This window comes from Zosterops lateralis, assembly GCF_965231275.1.
Source record: "Zosterops lateralis genome assembly, chromosome: 28".
Lineage (NCBI taxonomy): Eukaryota > Metazoa > Chordata > Aves > Passeriformes > Zosteropidae > Zosterops > Zosterops lateralis.
Genome location: NC_139788.1, coordinates 135,889 through 152,584, shown reverse-complemented (window position 1 = coordinate 152,584; position 16,696 = coordinate 135,889). Strand labels below are relative to the sequence as shown.

At 52.4% G+C, this 16,696-nt stretch overlaps 2 protein-coding genes across 12 annotated transcripts; one reads left to right on the top strand and one right to left on the bottom strand.

Moving 5' to 3' along the window:
• Positions 1-451: 451 nt before the first annotated feature.
• Positions 452-9,547, top strand: RAB42 (RAB42, member RAS oncogene family). Of its 11 annotated transcripts, none has more exons than XM_083879504.1 (8): positions 452-660; positions 2,797-2,864; positions 3,456-3,501; positions 3,866-3,964; positions 4,584-5,678; positions 6,152-6,366; positions 7,616-8,016; positions 8,807-9,547. In XM_083879504.1, exons 7-8 carry the CDS (start codon positions 7,802-7,804, stop codon positions 9,234-9,236), a joined length of 645 nt encoding a protein of 214 aa, XP_083735630.1. In that variant the 5' UTR covers positions 452-660; positions 2,797-2,864; positions 3,456-3,501; positions 3,866-3,964; positions 4,584-5,678; positions 6,152-6,366; positions 7,616-7,801; the 3' UTR covers positions 9,237-9,547. The 11 variants fall into 11 exon arrangements, with proteins under 11 accessions (XP_083735630.1, XP_083735629.1, XP_083735627.1 ...); XM_083879503.1 differs by having other exon boundaries at positions 2,794-2,864; XM_083879501.1 differs by lacking the exon at positions 452-660 and adding an exon at positions 2,199-2,395.
• Positions 9,548-10,307: 760 nt separating this feature from the next.
• Positions 10,308-16,661, bottom strand: TAF12 (TATA-box binding protein associated factor 12). Its single transcript, XM_083879682.1, has 6 exons — positions 16,575-16,661; positions 13,517-13,768; positions 12,254-12,331; positions 11,369-11,483; positions 11,100-11,188; positions 10,308-10,771 (listed from the first exon to the last, which is right to left on the bottom strand). Exons 2-6 carry the CDS (start codon positions 13,682-13,684, stop codon positions 10,736-10,738), a joined length of 486 nt encoding a protein of 161 aa, XP_083735808.1. The 5' UTR covers positions 13,685-13,768; positions 16,575-16,661; the 3' UTR covers positions 10,308-10,735.
• Positions 16,662-16,696: the final 35 nt, after the last annotated feature.

The window sequence follows — 16,696 nt, the reverse complement described above, 5'->3', positions numbered from 1 at the left end:
CCATACACTATCTCCTCTCTAGAGGAGAGTGGAACAGGTTATCAGGGATCAGACAGCAACCCTGTGGGAAAATCCTTTTGCTCTCTGCTTTTGTTTTGTGGTGGAAAGAAAAATGGTAAATATTAATCCAACCCATCCTAACCCCTAATTCCTGGGAGAGCTGGGCACATACAGCCCCTTCTGAGGAATAATTTGGGAGTGCAGAAGGCAGCAGAGATGACCTGCTGACTCTTGTTTACTGGTGCTGCAGAGCTTAAAATAGCTCCAGCTCTCATTTCAGGAGAGAAGTTGATGCAAGTCTTCGGGCCTCATTCTCTGGAGGTATGAGCCAGGCTTTTGGGGTTGTTTGGGAGAACCTCAGGCAAGGTTTCCGTGGAGCTGTTAAATCTCTGCATAGTTTTGGGGGTTTTTTTAATGTCACTTACTCATCTTAATGTTAATTTTCAGCTCCCGGCCATTATTACAGCGTCTGAAGCACAGGAGAGACTTTTATATGAAGCTACAAAACAGCCACCTCCTAGAATTTGTAGAGTTTATTTTTTGGAATCCCAGTTAAACAGAGTGTGGGATTTTGTTTCTCCTGGATGGCTAGAGGAAAAGCCCAGATTAATTACCATTTAGTGTCACACAGGATGAAAGACAAGGACTTCATGTAATAAGGTAAATTTTGCTTTATCTCTATGTGCTAAAGGCAAGAGGTCCAAGGCAGATGATATCACAGCTCCCTGGGATTATGTAATTCTTGAAAATTGTATCCATATTGGCAACAGCGATCATGAAGCACTCTGCCTTTCAGCAGACAGGGTTTATAGCAATTCCAAATACAACTCAAACATTCTTACTGTGCTCTTTGATGAAGATATGATCATCCAATTTAGATGAAATTGTAGCAGTTAGTTTTTAAAGAAGGTGTTTGGGGTCCTGTTCGACACACACTAATTTTTCCCAGGCACTCGGTGGGATTCTTGGGATGTTCTGTGCAGGACTGTTGGACTTGATGATCCTTGTGAGTCCCTTCCGTATCAGGATGTCCCATTATTCTGTAATTCAAAGATCATGCTGCCTCTGCTGTAAAATTTCTAGAGAAAAAGCAACGGTGGATAACACAGTTGATAGAGATTGAGAGCTGACCATGGCCAGTACTTGCCTTGTCCCCTTGATGTGTCCCAGGCAGCCACAGGCACAACAATCCACATGGATGACTAATGCACACTTGCTTTTCCTTACTGATAGTTTTTACATCCCTGTGCATTGTCTGCTCCCATCTGTCAGGTGCTGGGAACTGCGGCTTCTTCCAGCAATGTGGTCCCTGTGCTCTGGAAGAGGCTGGTGAGAGATTCCCGGAGGTTTCATCAGGGCTCCGCTGTCTGTGGACGTGCAGTGGGATTTTCTCTGCCCCTCTTGGATCTCCATCCCTTTTGTCATGGCAGGCTGAGGGCTGCTGGGCATCCAGTGCTTTTCATTACTGCTCTTTGGGTGTTCTCCCAGTTCAGCATTTGGAAGAGTCTCTTCCCAAGCAATGTTTGCCAAGGTTCGAAGTTTTGGGGAAGGTTGATGTTTTTTTACTACAGTAGTGTCCCAGGTTCTACCCTGCCCTAGGATTTGACATGATTTCTAGGCTCACATTTTACAAGTGGCTGTGCCAAGGAGACTCCAGAGAACCTTTCCTTCTATTCCCCGAGGGTGGAGTGTTCCTCCCCGTTCTAAAAGGGAGGAAGGAATAGGGGAAACGCAGCTGCTGTCTTCAGCTTTTCAAAGAGCAACCCCTGGTGTGGACCTTGCATGGAGGAGGAGAGAGAAATTGTACCAGTCCCACCCGGACTGGAGAGTTATTTAGGTGGAGTGAGGATGTGCAGCTGTTCCCAGCGCTAGCGGGAGTTGTGAATCACGGGATCATGAAATAGTTTGGGTTGGGAGGGAACAGAAAGCTCATCTCATTCCACCCGCTGCCACGGGCAGGAACACCCCCCACTAGAGAAGGTTCTTCGGGGGGTTGTTTGTCCTTTGGGATGGGGTTGGAGGCTGGAAGGGGAATAGGGAAGGGACCACATCGGCCACCGTAGGCAGCGCCACCGACCCGAGCCCTCAGGCTCCCAGAGGCCTCTGCCCGGCACCAGCAGCCAATCGGAGCCCGCGCTGCCGGGTTATAAAAGGCGGCCGCGAGGCGGGTTCGGCCTCTTTCGGCGATGGCGGCGAGTCGGGGGCGCCGCGCGAGGGCCATGGGGGACCATCCACCGCCATCCGTCTTCGCTGAGGCTCTCCCGCTGCTCGGCTCCGCCGCATCGGCGCCCCGTGGGCATCGCGCCCGGCGGCGGCGCTTCAGTGCGCTCCGAAGGTTGTGAAGGGCAGCGCGGCCTTGTCCCCGCCCTCCTCCTCAGGCCAGGCCCGGCTCTGGGTGAGTGAGGGACTCTCGAGGCCGAACTAATCCTCTGTCTCGGGACAGGCGGCCGCGGGCGGAATAGCCCCCCGGACCCGCCCGGCCCTATCGAAGCTGCGTCTGTCGGTGCTGTGGTAGATGCAGTCAAAAAGGAGCCGAGAGCAGAGGTCTTTTCCTTGACGGTCGCCGCTCAGTTGAAGCCTTCGTAACTGTCCGGCAACATTTCGGGAAAGTACACGGCCCGCAGTGGGCTGGGGGGATTACTGGTGCTGGAAGCAGGCACCTGCTGCAAATCCCTGCCCCTGGAGCCCAAATTATGCACTGGGGGGGAGGAGGGGTGTATCCTGTCTCTATAGTTTTGTTTTAACTTACTTCTCTTGTAATTTACTGAAGCTCAAGATACTCTTCTTCCCCAGCAGCATCCTGGCATAGAAGGTGATCCCAGGGTTTGGGATGGCTGGTGACAGTCTCAGCTTCAGGAAGGCAGGTGAGATGGGTGATCCAGGTTCTGGAGTCCTCAGTTGGACTGAGGATTTGGTTGCTTTTGTGGCCTCCCTGGGTCAAGAGTAGCGACCAGCAGCATTTCTTGCCTCTCTGATACTGGGCAGTGCCAGCATGTGCTGTTCCAAGGCTGTACATCCTCCACAGGGCTTGGCCTTAGGATTGGGCCCTGCAAACTCCCTTCGTTCTTTCTGCACCCAGATCATGTATGGGTGAGATAAGTGCAATTCCTCTCTCTGAGACTCGCTAGAGGCAGAACTGGGAATCAACCCTGATCCAGAGCCAGTCAATCGCTCTGTCACAGACTTTACCAGATAAATTCCATATTTACCTGCATGTTAATCCAAGAGCTGTGGCTCCACGAAGTAGCTGCAGGTCTCCAACAACATGCCAGAGCAATGGGAAGGTCTTTGACTGCTGGGCCTCTTGTGCCCGTGGCTGTCACTCACCCCTCCAATACATCTTTGGGAATTGGGCTGTTCCTTGCTTGTGGTTTCAGGGGGAACGAGTCAAAGGTGTGTCCACAAGAGTCTTCAGCTCGTTGCTGATATTGGGGGTATGTTGTGATGTCTTCCAGGGGTCCTGGGTGTTCCAGAGCTCACCCATCTGATGGATAAACCCAGGTGAGAAGGTAGTACCTTTGTTTGATCTACACAGTCCATCCCTCCGAATCCCTTTCCCATCAGATCTGAATACCGATCTTGTGGTCGAAAAAGGAGGAAGAGTAAAATTCATGCTGGTCTTGGGCTCTCTGCAGGTGTGTCCTGTGCTGAGAGGGGCCACTAGGAAGACAGGCTGCACTGGCCACACTGTTTTGGGAAGCCTGGTTGGGAAGGAAACTCCTGGTCAGGAGAAGGGATAAACGTTGGGCACAGGGGCAGAGGTGCCATGAAAGTTGGAGGGCTGGGATTTGTTGGGAGTGTCTGAGCTATGGATTTACAGAGACCCTTTGGCATCAGGCACTAAACTCTGGCTCTGTTTTTTCAGCATTTACTCTGTGGAAAAGGATGAGAACATGTAAGCCCCGTCCTGAGGGGCTTGCTACCCATAGGTCCTGAGTTGTGGGGAAGCTGCAGTGTGGAGAATGTGAGTGTCCCCTGGGAACTCCAGGTGTTGGGATGAGCAGTAAGTTTAAACTAGATACTGGGAGGAAATACTTGGCTGTGAGGGAGAGGAGGCCGTGGCTGCCCCATCCCTCAAGAGTCCAGGGCCAGGTTATTCAAACCTGGGGCTCAGGTCATCCTGGTCTGGTGGAAAGTGTTCCTGCCCATGCAGGGTGTGGAACCAGGTGAGCTTTTAAGGTGCCTTCTAAGCCAGACCATTCTGGTATTGCATTGTCTGGAGGACAGGGGACAGTTCGAGCTGACTGTGCCTGTGCTGGAGGTGGCCAGTTTTTTGCCTGGACTATGTTAGGTGGGAATGATCAGCCTTGTTTCAGAGGGTTTTCATTGGCCACGGTTGTGATCTGTGGTGTGCAGGTTGTGTGCAAGATCACTGGCAGTGCAGTCTGGTCCATGATGATTCCCAAGTCTGGAGACTGTTGGATGAGTCCTGCGGATATGGGGCTGAGGCCAGGCGTGAGCTACCCCAAACCGCAGGGTGAGGAGGGAGCATCCAGGAGTTCTGGAATGTGGATGGAATCTCTCACAGTGCTGAGCCCAACTCCTCATCGCTCAGCCGGATTCTTTTTTATCCCTTTTTTCAGGTCTAAGCAGAAGGCGAGCCATCCCTGAGGGACTTGCTGCTGCAGTGCCAGACTGTTCTTTCCCAGCTCTCTCCTCTAGAAGTCCGAGCTCTGCAGGACCAAATCCTGGCTCCTTCCAGAGCTGTGAGCTCCACCAAATGTGATCAGCCGCTTAAAGGCTCTACTCACCTGCAGTGGTGGGAGATTAAACTGGTTTGGCTCCAGGTGTTGCTCAAGCTCCCATTCAGGTGCTCCACATGGAAGAACAATCTGTTCCATGGAGTTTTCTCAGGAGGGGGTCTGGATATCAAATACTTGGTCAGAGCAGGGAGCCAATAATTGCCAAGGTGATGGGTTTGATCTCTGTACAGGCCATTCACTGAAGAGCTGGACGCAATGATCTCTGTGGGTCCCTTCCAACTTGAAATATTCTGTGTGTGATACAAGTTTGAGTAAATGCAATTACTTCAAATCCTTGTGGTGGATCTTGTTTATATTGCAATGGGATGGGGTGAAGCTGGGCTGCCTCTGAGCCAGGGAGCCTGAGCATCCCCTCCCAGTGGAGCTCACCAGTGCTCAGTCAAGTTCCTGTGCTTGCTGCAGCACCTGCCATTGGGGTGTCCCCCACAGCCCTCAGCAGGGATCCCTGGAATGCAGAAACCCACCTGGGCCTTCATGGAGGTGCTAGAGCAGCTCCTGCAATCTTGGGGTGTTCCAGCACCCTCAACTGGAGCCCTAGGTGCCTGTTTTCTCACCGTGGAGAAAAATGGGTTTTGGGGAGCCACTGCCTCTGAGTTGAAACCACTCCCTTTTGTCCTTGGACAGCTGGGTTGTGGCGAAGTCCCTGCAGCTGAGGTAACCTGGCTGCCAAGAGTTCTTTGTCCTGGAATATGAGCTGGCGCCTCTGACTCTGGTCTCCTACCTGCAGGTCTTGTCAGCCCCCTTCCCTGGGGAGCATCTCCCAGCTCTCCCAAAACCTTGGCTTGTGATAGCCATGAGTATGTGCACTCACTGGCTGGCTCTCCCTGTTGTCACCAAAGCCAGGCAGTGGAGACAGCTGGCATGTGGCAACACTAAACAACATCCTGGTGATAACAAATGAAGACTTAAATGCTGGTATGTTGCAAGGAAGTGATTAGAGCTGAACCGGTGTTGCTGCTAAAGTTTGAAATGTTGGGCTGTTTGCTGGGGTTTGTGTTTTGGAGTTTGGTGCTTGGGAAGCAGGCAAATGGAAAAAAATAGTTTGAAAAACAGGGGAATTAAAAAGGCAAGTAACTTAATTCACTGATTTTTCCTAAGTGGTTAAAGTAACTATGTAGCAGCTTCGAACCTTTTTTCATATGTACACCTGGGAAAAACACTTAGTCGTCTTACTTTCCTCAGTGTCACTGGGGAGGATGAGGACGGAGCTCCCTCCCCGGGCCAGTTTGTTTGTCTGCCCGAGTGACTGTGGGGCCAGAGCCGTCCCTGTCCCCAGGTGGGGTGGGGGCAAGGGTGGAGACACGGCCTGTTGCCGCTGGCACAGCAGGAACGTGGTGGGTCAGGATCCGGCCAGCTCAGCCGTGGAGACAGTGACAGATTCCCCCCAGGATCCTGACCCCGAGGGACATTTCCAGTTCCGTGTCATCGTGCTAGGGGACGTGGCTGTGGGCAAGTGGCTTTGCTGATGGGCCGGGTGGAAGTCCTGGTGGGGCAGCCGCCCCCAGCCCCACCATCGGCATTGAGTTCTACAGCCAGACTATCCTGATGCCCCACCAGCAAGGCCAAGCTGCAGCTCTGGGACAGCTGGCCAGGAGCAGTTCAGGTGAGCTGGAAATGTGGACCCCACGGAGTCATTCTCCCATTACAAACACCATGGGGTGTTTGTAAATCCCCATCCGGGCAGGTGGGGACAGGCAGTGATAGCTCACTGGGGTGGTGATGTTTTAGGGGCCAGTGACACTGGAGCTGTTTAGGGGAGCAGCCAAGGGAGCAGGGCTGGGTGCTGGTTGTGGTGTGCTGGGGCTGGATGGTTTCTTCCCCCATTGCATCAGGCTGGAGCCAGGAGCACCTGGGAGTGGGAGAGAGGCTCACATGGGGCACAAAGGGCTGAAGAGCAAAGTGCTGTGGCTGGAGCTGGGCTCTCAGGAACTCCTCCTCCCTGGGAACCTTGTGGACCCCAGGCTTGATCCTGGTGGTCCCGTTTCTGTCCAGTGCTGCCCCATACCCACTGCAACCAGGGCTGTTGGGGAGATAATGGTACCACAAAGTCCCTGAAAAACCACAGGTCTTCTCTGGAGCCCCCCAGTCTGGGGAGATGGATGCTGAACAGAAAACAGGAGTGTAAATGCCAAGACAGGTCTCCTTTTCCCACTCCTGAGGTCCAATCTGTCACCCAAAAATCTCCCAAGACCCATCTTAGGGTTGGTGTGAGAGCTTCCCAGTATCCTTTGAAACCCTGCTGGGTATGCCCAGATCCATCACTAGGTCCTTCTACTGGAGCGTGGCGGGGGTGCTGCTGGTGTTCGACCTCACCAACTGGGCATCTTTTGAGCACATCCCTGAAGTGGTATCACGAGGCTGCAGGGGGCTGACCGCCTGCCTTTGTCCTGGTGGGACACAAATGTGACCTGGTAGCCAAGGAAGCCATGTCAGCAGAGGAAGCCAGACACTTCGCCACCAACCTGAGCACGGCCTTTGTGGAGACCTCAGCCTGCAACAACTTCAACATGGAGTTGGCCTTCCAGACACTGGCTGAGGGTATCCAGCAGGCCCTGGGCCAGGGGATCCTTGCCCAACACCAGGGATGTGATGGCATCAGGCTCATCCCCAACCAGAGTCACCGGCAGCCCCTAGTTTCATTTTAAACCTAAATTTAGGGAGTCTGAAAAAATGATACTCTGCTGTAGGAGTGTTTTTAATAAACCTAAGACTTTTCCACACTAAGTAAAGGCTGTGCCAAGCACTGCATCCCAGGCAGGGGCACAGCCCTCAACTTAAGGCATGGGGGATCCTCTGCTTTGGGGGACATTGCTAGTGGAGCAACAGCTCCCCTTGTCTCGAACATTTTTCAGGGTGTCCTGTCCATGGGACAATGGGAGCAGGCACCCCTGAGTGCTTCCAGCTGGATGGAGCCAAAATAAAGAGGATATGCAGCACCGATGGTGCTGGGAACGCCTCCTGGGTGGAGGAACTCCCTGCCTGCCTGAACACGCTCCTGGTGCGGGGGTGGCAGTTCCTGGCAGCCAGCAGAGGCATCGATGGAGCCACAGTGGCAGTACCAGTTCCGGGTGATCATGCTGGGGGACTCGACAGTGGGGAAATCCTCACTGCTGCGGCGCTACACTGAGGGTGTCTTCCTGGACGCTGTCAACCAGACGGTGGGGGTGGACTTCTACGTCCAATTCGTGGAGCTGGAGCCAGGGCTTCAAGTGAAGCTGCAGTTCTGGGACACAGCCGGGCAGGAGAGGTTCAGGTGGGTCCATGGTGTGGTGGAGATGGGTGTCCCCCTCCAGATTAGGGGTGGAGTGTTGTGATTCCAAGCCCAGGGAGGAGGTCCTTGATGTGGCTGTGTTCCCACTTGTCCCTTTGGGTGAGGAACCACCATGCCAAAAGCCAAAGCCAAGGGAAAGAAGCCCTTGGGACTGCCTTGTAAGCCCTAGCTCAAGCTCTAAAGGAGGGGGTACCATACTGCCACAGGAACCCCCCTGCCACACCAGCTGCAGAGGGGCTGGGGAACAGCTGGGACCCCACTGGGTGCTGGGCAAAACATCTTCCGCAGCTCAACTGCTAGGAGCCTTCACACCTCACTGTGGAGCTGTCTCCACCACCAGCCAGCTTGGGAGATGTGGCTGCAGGGGATGGGAGAGTGGCAGATCTTGGTTTGCAGGAATAGGAGCGTTCCAAGACTGTTGCAGCAGAGGTGGGAAAGTACTGAGGACATGGAAGTAGGGACAGAAGAGTTCCAGGACCGTGACAGTAGGATGGTGGAGCTGCGGGGACATGGCCGCAGACACACAGGCACTTGGGGGCTGTGGCTGCAGGAGACAGATGAGCTTTAGTGGCTGAGCAGGGACAGAGCTGCCTCTGGAGCTCTTATTGACACAGCAAAAGGCTGATTCTCGTTACTCTCATGGTGCTTTGAACACGAGGTACTGCTTGCAGGAGTAGGTCCTAGTCAGGGCCACTGCAGGCAGGGAACATGCTGCCTGAGGTACCACAGGGAATCCCATGGGCCACTCACCCCCCTGCTCTTGGCACCCTAGGTCTGTGACTCGCTCCTACTACCGCAACTCGGCTGGGGGGATGCTGCTCTTTGACCTCACCAACCGCGCATCTTTTGAGAGCATCCGGCGCTGGCACCAGGAGGTGACTGACACGATCCAGCCCTTCCGCATGGTCTTCCTGCTGGTGGGGCACAAGAGTGACCTGGCTGGGCAGCGCCGGGTGGGCCAGAGGGAGGCAGAGAAGTTGGCAGCCTCACTGGGTGTCCAGTACGTGGAGACCTCAGCCAAAGACACTTCCAATGTGGTCCAGGCCTTCCAGATGCTGACGGTGGCCATTTACCAAGCGCTGCAGACGGGGCGGTTGGTGGCCACTGAGGCATGGGACGGGGTGAAGAGCAGCGTCCCACTGCAGGTGCTGCCCAAGGCTCAGGCACTGGAGGAGGAGAAGCAGAAGAGATGCTCGTGCTAGAATTGGGGACACTGGCAAGGCAGGGACATGCTGGGCTCAGGAGGGGACGTGGATATGGAGCAGCCGGGCACAGGCACGAGTGGCATGGCTGCATTAAATACCTCTGGTCACCCCCTGCCTGCGTTTTCCTGGGAAAGAGGAAGTGCATTGGAAGGGTGAGGTCCCCCGGTGGGACTTCACAGGCCCACAGAAGTCAGTGTCCCCCCTTCCCCAATTGTGTCTTGTACTGACTGAGATGCCAATCATAAAGCCCTAAATTCTTTAAGTTTTCCCAAATAGAAATAAAAGTGAAAAATTTATCATGGAACTCAGATGATGTATCTGCCTCTCTGGCTGAGTACATGCCTAATTGAGTCCAAAGCAAAAATATCCACACACTATTCTGAGGAAATGCCCACTTTCCCTTTTAGATTAATCTCCATAGGATATAATTTGAAAAAAAAATCCTCTGTACAAGGCTGCAGACAGGAGCTCCCCAGGCTCCTCATCCCACAGTGATGAGGAGTGAGCCTGGGATGGTCCTGGAATCACTTCACCCAAAAACTGACCTGGCCACCCTGACTGGCAGGTGAGGGACTGGCCAAATCCTTGTGGCCAGAAAGGTCTGGAGGGGAAACCTCTGAAAGAGCAGCTGAAGGCACTTGGTTTGCTCACCGTGGAGGGAACAGACTCATCAGTATCTGCAGCTCCTCCCAAGGATTTCTGCTCCCTGTGACCAGGGACCATGACCCGAGGGAACAGCTGCATATTAGGAAAAAGTTCTTACCCCAGATGGTGCTCAGGCACTGACCAGGCTCCCCAGGGAATAGGCATGGCCCAAAGGCTGCCAGAGCTTGGACAATGCTCTCAGGCATAGGGTGGGACTGATGGGGTGTCCTGGGCAGGCCAGGAATTGGACACAATAATCCTTGGGGATCTTTTCCAGTTCAGAATAGTCCACAATTCTGTTCCCTGTAAACTCACAGGAGATCTCCCACAGAACAGCACCACACACAGAGCTGAGGTGACAAGGACCCTGCCCCTGCCACCCCTTGTGCAATGCTGCCTGAAGAGCACAAGCCTGTGCCGGCAGCTTAGAATAATTTCTTTATTCATGAAAAACAAATGTAAGTATTTATATAAACACTGACATTACAAAGTACTGGAGCAGGTAGGGGCAGGAAGGAGGAAACAAAAACCTCTACAGATGCTTCTAATACTGTCCCACACGATCAAATGCTCTGTCCCTTGGATAATCACTTGTACGATAAACCACTTTCAAGTCACAAATAAGTCTCTGTTTGAGATATGTCACACTCTGAGGAGGAACGAGGAACAGGGCATAGAATGTATTTGGCAGGTCTCCTCATCAAGTCAAGATATTGCTGCACCATTAATAAAAAATAGATGCTTCTCTGTAAAGCATTAAAAAAATATCCCACAGGTGACATTGTGGAGGCTTCAGTGGAGAGGCAGGTATCCCAAACTGCACTGGTGATGTCAATGGCTCTGCCCAGGAGCTATTTCTTGGTAGTTTTGCGGATCAGTGCCATTCTCTGCAACAAGAGAGGGAAAACCATCAGAAGCTGAGCGGCTCAGAGCAGGTGACTGCACAACCACCCACAGCAGGAACAAGGCATCCCAGGTACTCCCAGGATGCTGCCTGACTTGCTTCCACACAGGTCTTTCAGGTCTGTTTGAATCTTAATAGGGTCCAAGGCTGAAGTGAGAGAAGGAAGTGTCTGTGCTGCTCCACTTGGCACCCTGGGGCAGTGGAATCAAAGGCCATCTCAAGACCCTCCTCTCTGCTCATTGGGGGCTGCAGTATCACCTATGAACCCACTGCAGGGCAGCTCCTTCTAGGCTCTGACCATGGCTTCTTACCTGTTTGTGAGCTTCTGTAGTGCAGGCTTTTTTGTAGGGCCTGATTTCTTCAGAACCAAAGCCCGGGATCCACATGTTCCACTGGCGTTCTGGAATTCACAGAATGGTTTCAGTTGGAAGAGACATTAAAGCTCATCCAGTTCCAACCCCTTGCCATAGACAGGGATTCATTATCTACTCACAGGTACCACAGCACTGTAACTGGGCCCTGACTCCAGGAGGACCTGGGAGCCGGGGGTAGAAGGGAAAAAAACATAAAAGTCACTCACCAAGGTGCAACTGAACATCTTTCACTTCCAGGGTGTTGGACTTGCGGTGCCGTGCAAGCTGGCAGGCAGCTGTCACCACGCTCTCAATGAAGTCATCGGCGATCTGTAGCAGCATCTGTGGTGGAACAAGGGCAACAACCAGTCTGGTCAGTACTAAGCAGCTGAAATGATGTGGGAAGATGAAAACAAGCCCTCAGAAGCTGGTATTTAGAATTACAGAATGTCCTGACTTGGGAGGGACCCACAAGGATCATCCAGGCCAACTCCTGGCCCTGTACACCCCAGCAATCCCCATCCTGTGCCTGAGAGCATTATTCAAATGCTCCTTGAGTCTGGCCACCTGGAGAGCTGGCCTTGCCTGGGGAGCCTGTTCAATGCCCAACCACCCTCTGGGGGAAGAACCTTTCCCTGATCTCGAGCCTGACCCTGCTCCAGCAATTCCTTGGGTCCTGTCCCTGGTCACAGAGAGCAAAGATCGGAGCTGCCACTCGGGAGGAGCTGCAGCCTCGACTGAGCTCTGCCCTCAATCTCCTCTGCTCCAGCTGAACACATCCTAAACCGCCCCTCTTGTGGCTCCTTCTGATTCTTCCCCATCTTCAGAGTCTCCTTTGGGTGCCCTTTAATACTTTTAGATCTTTCTTAAATTGTGATGTCCAAAATTCCACTCAAAGGAGTGGATTTCATAGGTGTTTGCTGCAATTCCAATTGCTGTTTTAAAAGCCTTTTTGGGACTGGGATGCACAAAAACAGGGATGGCTGAAGGCTGCATGGGAGGAAAACAAGTGTTAAATGAACCAGTGCTCCCTCCTTGGACAAAGGGTTACTGATCTGTGACAAATCCCAAATGAACTCTTTCTGCAGTCCCTTCCACGGGTTGGAACCTACTTCTTCCACATCTTCATCCAGCTGCTCATTCGGATCCACCTCACGCACCAGGTCCTGCAATTTCTTCTTGGTTAAAACCTGAGCATGTGGGAGGAGAGGAAGGATTTACTGCCCTGCTCCAGCAAAGAAGTTGCCCATAGAGCATAGCCACAACCACCGCCTTCCCCATGCCCCCAGGGCTGAGTCACGCTGTTGACACAGTCTATCAGCTCAAGAATGACAGAGATAAGAAATATCAGGTGTTAAGGAATGATTTTCAAGCACCAGTGGTTGCTCTGGACAGCAAGCGAAGTGCAGCAGCCAGGATAAATGTTTCCAGCACTAAAATGCTGCTGGCAAGGAGTGGAAAGGCAAAACTACAAGTGTTAAGATGCAGACAGCAAGTACAATCAGCATATCAGTGACTAAAGTTGTGCTCAGGGAAGTTGTGCTCAGGCAGAAGGGAAGCTTTTCCATGGCTCTAACACTTAGTAGCTTTAGTGTTTCACATGGAAAACGGAGTTGTAGGAGTGCTGGGTTATTCCAGGGCAGTCAGACGTGGCAGGAGCAGAAACCACACTGGGTTGAAGAACAGGATGCCGAGTCTTAAAAGACACAGATGGAAGTTGTCAGCCTGGTCAGGTCAACCAGACACAGATGGGAAATACCTGCCCTTCCTCATTCCTTCACTGCTGTGGCTGTTTTGTGCTGGGGTCTAGTGCACTTCCTAAGAGTCTGAGTGCCAGCAAAGCCATCAGGGAACAATGCTGGGGCATTCCCTGGGCAGCAGTTTGTTTTATGCACCTCAAAGGCTCCATGCCAGGTTTGGTTGTAAGGGACCTTAAAGCTCATTCCATTCTACCTCCTGCCATAGGCAGAGACACCTTCCACTATCCCAGGCTGCTCCAAGCCTGTCCAACCTGGCCTTGGACACTCTCAGGGATGGGACACTCACAGCTTCTCTGGCCAACCTGCACCTCACCACCCATTTCTCCCCATATTTCTCCCATCTAAACCCCATATAAAAATAACTTCCCCTGTCACACCCCAATATACACTTTCTAAGGCTGGAAAAACCTCTACACCTACAACATCCAATCCCCATCCAGCCAGGAAGCACCTGAAGAGAGGAACTCTGTGAGGAAGTCTTGCTCACTCAGTAACTGATACTTTAATAAACATTATATTTCTGCTGGTGATTTAAAGAAGACAAAAGAAGCCACAGGCAAGTCTGTGATGCTTGTGACGCCTGAGCATCGTCCCTGTTGTCAGGGATGGAATTACCTGGTTGCTTTCAGGACTGAGCCGCCCTCCTCCACTGGGCGTTCCGGGCATCTTTGCCACAGTGGTGCTGTTGGCCATGGAGCTCTGTGGGGGGGTGCTGGCTGGTTCCGGCTTGATTGAGGAGTAGTTGGAGAGGTTGATTAAGGTAGAAGGGCCAAACTGGTTCATAATCTGTTGGGCTTTAGCTTTTAGATCATAAAGTTTGTCTAGGTCCTGCTTCTTCTTGGGGTTGTGGGGATCTAAACCAATCAACTGGAAAGGGAGAGGAAAGCCACAGTTAGCAAACAGAAGGAATTCAGCAGGGTGAACAGGTTTTTGTCCAGAGAAAACTGCAGTGTTCTGACAGGGCCTGGAGTTTATAGATCAGGAATCTCTGCTCACAGCATGAAGGGAGAAGTGATGCTTAGTAGCAAAGAAAACCTTCCCTGGCATACGGAAAAAAGTTTTCCAGCAGCACAGTGGCTGCACACTGGTGACAGCAGCACTGGCCCACCCACTCGTTCATCCCTTGAGCTGAACCCCCCACATCTACCTCCACACAGTCATCCTGAATCCATTTTCCACAAAGAACAGATCACTCAGAGCAGGCTGAACTGCAGGACATGGCTTGTTCCTGCGGCAGCAACACGGAATCCCTCATCCCCACAATCCAGAGCCCTGGAGAGAAGGCCAGACCCAGCCTCCCTGGGGTCTCCACGGGGGGGAGGTCTTGTTTTTGGCAGCATCACGCTCACGCCTGGCCTGCAGTGACCCCTCCACCTGGAATTGACAACATTGGTTCATTTTGGGTTCTGAGAGCACAATCTGGTGCTCAGAGTGGGAGGAACACGTGTGTGCCCACACCTGCCCCTTGTTCCTCCCACACTGGGCAACTGACAGCCACAGGAAATGAAGTGGGATTTATAGAGCTCCCAATGGTGAACCACAAGTGGATTGTGTGGTTACGCAGATCCTCCAGGTGCTGAACTTACTCAGGTTGTTGATCATGGGGTGAACATTGACTGGCACCTCCTCTGCTTCTGCTCTAAGCCCTAGGCTCAGTGAAGTTTTGCTCTGTCTTCACTGCTTTGTGACAGAAAATTCATCCAAACCCTGCACCTTCCACTACCACAACCACCATGGGCAGCAATGATGGGTCTATCACAGGGAAAGAGAGTTTAAGGAATGGTTTGATGGCAAAGCCTCTCATGGTGGGGCCAGAGATGGCTGAGAAGCTGAAGCTGAACTCACAAAAAAAGAAGAGTTTGCTTAACTAACTTTACGAGACATTCACATGCAGTGTCTGCTCCCTGATCTAGAAATGGATACTTTCCCTCATCAAAGCCAGTCTGGTTAGTTTGAATTAATTAATACCAAAACCCGCACGAGAAAGCACATGAGAGAATTTAGAAGTTTTAGTGCGTCACTCCAGTGCACGCTCATGCACTTGTAGATGTGGAGCCCTTTGAGGGGAATTTATATCCCTGACACCCTTCTGCAATGCCCTCAGCAAGTTTCCAGCTCCATTTTAATTGAATTAACAATGGAAAATCATCATGTTCACATCCTAAACCCCTCAGCCGGCACTTCTGGCTGAGGAGTCCAGCACAAGATTGAGAGGGACCTTCAGTCTTGGTTTTACCTGGGGTTGATCTCAGGCTGTTCACTCCACGCCTTACTTCACAGATCCACAAAGCAGGAATTCTGACCCACTATGCAGGGAAGGAAGCACTGAAATCCTCAGATTTCAGACAAAGCCCCAAAATCCTTGGGCAGAAGCACTTTAGCAGTATAAAGTCATTCTGTTGGTTTATTTGCAGTACACCCTTCACATGCCACTAAGATCCCTAAACACAAAACTCATGGGAGGAACAGATTTACAGGGAAAATCCCACATGTCAGCTCCATTTACTTACAGCTATCTGAGTGTCTAGATCTTTAATTACATCAGCAACTGCTGTGAGCCCAGTGAGTGCAGAAGCCATAGCCCACACCCTTCCCAGAACATCACCAGTCAGCATTACCTACTCTGGCAACCTCCTCTTCCACATAACTCTCATTCCTACAAAAACACCAGATGCTTTTTGTATCACACATTCTACATAAGATGGTTAGAGTTTCAAAGGTTGTCCTCACTACAATGCCACAAATTTCTTTGTCAGAAAAGATCGCACAGTTGTTGCTGCAGAGGACAAGCATCCTGCAGGATTCTGAAGAAAAATATGGCCGAAGTCCCCTTTTCTGCTAGGAAACAGAGCATCCTGGTACCTGCTGATGTCCAGGTAAGCCCAGACCCTCATAGCAGCAGCTACCTCCAGGAAGAGGTTTGGGTGCTGTGATCAGCACCATGACTTGTTCAGCTCTGGGACAGCACAGCATTAGAGCCATAACTAAAATCCATGTTAAGGACAAACAGTACATTCCCTGGAGTGCTCAGGGGACTCCCACTTCCATTAACCATAGCGATTTTCACCAAATATCTAAATACAATCATAGAATCTCAGAATGGTTTGGATGGGAAGAAACCTTAAGCTCATTTCATTCCATCCCTTCCCATGGGAAGGGACACCCTCCACTGTCCCAGGTGGCTACAAGCGCCGTCCAACCTGGCCTTTTGCACTTCCAGGGATGAAGCAACCACAGCTTCTCCAAGCAAGCTGAGCCAGGGCCCCACCACCCTCACAGGGAGGAATTCCTTCTCAGTATCCCATTCATCCCTGCCCTCTGGCAGTGGGGAGCCACTCCCTGTGTCCTGACCCTCCATCCTTGTCCCCACTCCCTCTTCAGCTCCCCCGGAGCCCTTTTAGGCACTAGAAGGGGCTCTGAGTCTCCCCGGAGCCTTCTCTCCAGGCTGAAGATCCCCAGCTTATAGAGCTCACCAGCCCCACGGAGACCGCCGGGATGGGAATGACTCCCCCTCCCAGTGTAGAACATCCCCGCCGAGAGTCGCGGGGCAGAACGAAGGTCACCGACCGCCACCGGGAGCGACTCGGCGCCCACTCTTGTGCTCCCTCCCGGATCTACAACACTGGTGTGGAATCCCCAGGTGCTTCGCGCAGCCCTTTTGAGACCCCCGTACCTCCCCATAACCCGCGGGGACACCGAAGCCCCGCTGGCACAGCCGCGCTCCCTCCGCCGCCCGCCGACACCCGGCAGCGCTTCCGCTTCCGGCCGTCGCCGCGGCCAATAGGGAGCGAGACC